Source organism: Microtus oregoni, unplaced genomic scaffold, assembly GCF_018167655.1.
Source record: "Microtus oregoni isolate MIOR12 unplaced genomic scaffold, Mior012 000012F_ref0000307, whole genome shotgun sequence".
NCBI lineage: Eukaryota > Metazoa > Chordata > Mammalia > Rodentia > Cricetidae > Microtus > Microtus oregoni.
In genome coordinates, this window is record NW_024543071.1 from 29,551,967 (window position 1) to 29,556,014 (window position 4,048).

The 4,048-nt window shown below is 47.3% G+C and overlaps 1 protein-coding gene across 1 annotated transcript; it reads left to right on the forward strand.

Moving 5' to 3' along the window:
• The first annotated feature begins 724 nt into the window (after positions 1-724).
• Positions 725-2,915, forward strand: Dkk1 (dickkopf WNT signaling pathway inhibitor 1). Its single transcript, XM_041660671.1, has 4 exons — positions 725-1,022; positions 1,225-1,390; positions 2,403-2,546; positions 2,662-2,915. The coding sequence occupies exons 1-4, from the start codon at positions 777-779 to the stop codon at positions 2,913-2,915; spliced, it is 810 nt and encodes a 269-aa protein (XP_041516605.1). The 5' UTR covers positions 725-776.
• The last annotated feature ends 1,133 nt before the right edge of the window (positions 2,916-4,048 follow it).

The following is a 4,048-nucleotide window of genomic DNA, read 5'->3' on the forward strand; positions in this document are numbered from 1 at the left end:
TCCTGTCTTTGCACATTTTTTTTTCCTGGTATGCGTGTGCGGGGGTGGGGGAACAGGAATCGGGAGGGGGGGGCAGCTAGACAAACTTAAAAGACCTCATTTGAAAATCGCAATTGCGAAAGGGTTAATCAGCAACTCACAGGAGCCACCTGGCCCTTTCACAGACCCTTTGGGTGACTGCTTGAGTAGTGTTTAATACTGAATATTATTCGCTTACACACACACACACACACACACACACAGCAAGAGCTAGCGTGAGAGAAGAAAAGTGGTTCTGTATATTCTATCACCTTTTAACTCTGAAAGTATTTCAGACGGAAATAATCCAATCCCTCCGCAGAGCACCCACGCTCACCGAGAGCTCCCTCCCGCCCCGCCCCTCCCCCCTCCCCAAATTAAAGTTCAGGTTAGGCTCTGATGTTCTGATAACCCGCACTCTAAGGTGAGCTGGACTAGCAGGACTATAGTGCAAGGGAGGGGCGAGGGGGAGAGTGTCAAAGTCCTCCCAGCTTCCGACACACACAAACACTCCCGCTCCCAGCTCCTCCCAAAGCTTTGAAATCCCATCCCGGCTTTGTTGTCTTCCCCGAGGGGCTGGGAAGGCTGGAGCCCGAGTATAAAGGCAGCCAGCCTGAGGTGGCGGGTGACTGCACGGAGCCCAGAGTCCAGCAGCAGAGACTCCATCGGCTGAAGTTCCGCAGTCTGGACTCTGCAGCTGCTGTGGTGCAAAGTGACCTCTTTTTTCCCTGACTTTCTCCGGCTTGTGGTCTTCTGAGATGCCGGTTGTGTGTGCAGCGGCAGCTGTCCGGTTCTTGGTCTTGCTAGCAGCGATGGCTTTTTGCAGCCTCCCTCTGCTTGGAGTCAGCGCCACCTTGAACTCGGTTCTCATCAATTCCAACGCTATCAAGAACCTGCCCCCACCGCTGGGTGGCGCTGCGGGGCAGCCGGGCTCGGCCGTCAGCGTGGCGCCAGGAGTTCTGTATGAGGGTGGGAACAAGTACCAGACTCTTGACAACTACCAGGTGAGAGGGGTGTCGGGGATCTAAGGGGTCTCAGAGAAGAGGGCATACAGTATCCTAGCTGGGTGAGATTGAGAGTGTGTTTGGAATCACTGCATTGGGAGCAGAGTGCTTGGAAGAGCTTTTGAAGAGGATGCTGATGGGGACCTTGAAGGTGTGGGTACCAGGATGCCTGAGTTGCTCACACTCTGCTCCCTTCCCACAGCCCTACCCATGCGCAGAGGATGAGGAGTGCGGCACTGAAGAGTACTGCTCCAGTCCCAGCCGCGGAGGTGCGGGTGTGGGCATACAGATCTGTCTGGCTTGCAGAAAGCGCAGGAAACGCTGCATGAGGCACTCTATGTGCTGCCCCGGGAATTACTGCAAAAACGGTGAGTCTCGGACTCCCCTGTAAACTGGAACCGCTCTGCCTTTGAGCTCTACCTCTGCCAAAGCCCAGGCTCCACTTGTGAACCTGAGCTCATGTAAGGGTTTCCCTGCTACATCTCCATGGGCTTGTGTTTGAGGCCTTGAGTTTTTCTTCCTCTGCCACCCTAGGTGATCTAACACACTTTGCATTATTAGAGTAGACACTTCTTTCAGGACACTTGAGAAAGGGGGAAAAGTCATTCTGAAAGAGAAACCTTAGCAAGCCAGCTTGGCATTTTGTTACCAGTTTCCTTTTTCTTTGCCAGGCCTCTGGATGCTAAAACTGTTGTCAGCCAAGGGCTAGGGAAATTAATCTCTGCTGGGTAACTTTTTAAAGAGATCTCTGTACCACTTACATCCCTAGCGCTCCACAGCTTCCCCTCCCTTCCCTCCACTCTCAACTACCTTCAAAGAAGTACCCTCCAGTGTTGGTACACACACACACACAACCACACAACCACAGATCCACAAAATGTGAATGTCTCAAAGAAGTCTCCAGAAATAAATCCACAGGGTGGCTAAGTTCCTAGGGCACAACAGCATTCCAGAGGGAACTCACTAAGTCTCTGTAATATCGAAATTACACAGTGAGGCCACCGGCGGGTGAGATGGTAGTCTTCCAGACAGCTGGAACTGCCTTGCCCAGAGAGCACCCAGAGTGGGGAAGTTATTTTTAAGATTAATTTTTAAGTGACTAGATCTCTTCTTTCCTACCCCCAAAGGGTAATATTAAACTAGACAGAAATATCCTTGCTGCCACCTCCACAATTAGTGGGAAAGCATCTTAAATGGCTCTCCCGGGGTATTCCTTATGAGTGAACAGAACATTCATTGATGTGTCCTTGTCTGGGGAGATTTGTTAAACAGAAGGTATTAACTGCAGTGAGTTATCTCACAATAGACTGTTCTCATCGTGGTTTGCAGAAACACATTATGTACAGCCTGGGGATTAATCACAGTTTCTGGCTTCCGTAGGAATATGCATGCCTTCTGACCACAGCCATTTGCCGCGAGGGGAAATTGAGGAAAGCATCGTTGAAAATCTTGGTAATGACCACAGCACTTTGGATGGCTATTCCAGAAGGACCACGCTGACTTCAAAAATATACCACACCAAAGGTAGCTTTAAGACTGAGCCTCTCCACTTAGTGTTATCAGAAGTACATTCAGAGGTCTCTTCACGAGACGTGCAGGCCTAGCAGTAACTGTCACTTTCCTTCTGTCTCCTCCACAGGACAAGAGGGCTCTCTCTGCCTCCGATCCTCAGACTGTGCCATGGGACTGTGTTGCGCGCGACATTTCTGGTCCAAGATCTGTAAACCTGTCCTCAAAGAGGGGCAGGTGTGCACCAAGCACAGGCGGAAAGGCTCCCACGGGCTGGAGATATTCCAGCGCTGTTACTGTGGGGAAGGCCTGTCTTGCAGGATACAGAAGGAGCACCACCAAGCCAGTAACTCTTCTAGGCTGCACACCTGCCAGAGACATTAAACTGACTGTCTAGATGTGATGGACTCCTTTATCTAATATATGCTGCGAAAGCCTTTATGATTTGTCAGCTCGATCCCAAGGATGTACAAACCTCCTGTGTAGAGTTGAGCATTCCGAGAATACCTTCCGCAAGTCCGGAGTGTGAGGACTTTGTTTCTTGATGGAACTCATCCGTGGTTGCAGTAAATTACTGTGTTGTAAATCCTCGGTGTGGCACCTACCTGTAAATGCAACAAAAGTTTTAATTATTTTGCTAGAGGTGCTGCATTGGTCTTGTTTCTTTTGCATGTAAATTTTTGTACACATTGATTGTCCTGAGTCATAAATATTCTATATTGAAGGAATTTCAGCTCATAGTTCCTAAATGTGTAACCCTTTCTACTTTTATTTCTAGAGTATAGGATGCAAGGAGTTCTTGGAATAGCCAGTGATAGGCATGTAAATTTTAACATGAAAATACTAGTTTATTTCCTGAGATGTACTATCTTTGCTTAGATAGTCCTTCTCTCTCTCTCTTTCTCTCTCTCTCTCTGCTCTGATAGTCCTTGAAATAAAATTTAACATTTAATAATCATAAATTGTTACAAGTATAGATGCATTTTGGAACTGTCATCTTAGGGGAAGGTGTGTGTGTTGTTGTTGTTGTTGTTTTAAAAAGGTAAGATACATGTCTATGTGTGAGTAGCTTTAAAGAGAATGTATTCCACGTTTATAAACTCAAATGGTTATGGTGATACGGGATGGATCGGATATTACTACTTTCAAAAATACTTTTCTACCAGATGTGGTTGGTGGCTAATCATATAAACCCAGGATTCTGGAGGCTGAGGAAGGAGGGGTATGCCCATGAATTCAGGTCCATCCTGGCCGACCTAGTGAAATCCAAGGAAATTTCTGCCACTGAGCGATGTCTCAAAAAGGCATCCATAAAAAATGGTTTCCAACAAATTAATATTTATTTAAGTGGCCAATAGTTACTGGAAGGAAGGGGATATTCAAGAAAGCAATTACAAAGTACACAGTGATGGGCAGAGTGGAGAGGAGGATGTGTGGAAACACGGTGAACAAGTGCATTCCAATGTAAGCCAAATAATTAATTTGGAATATATTATATACTCTGACATGCAAGAAAA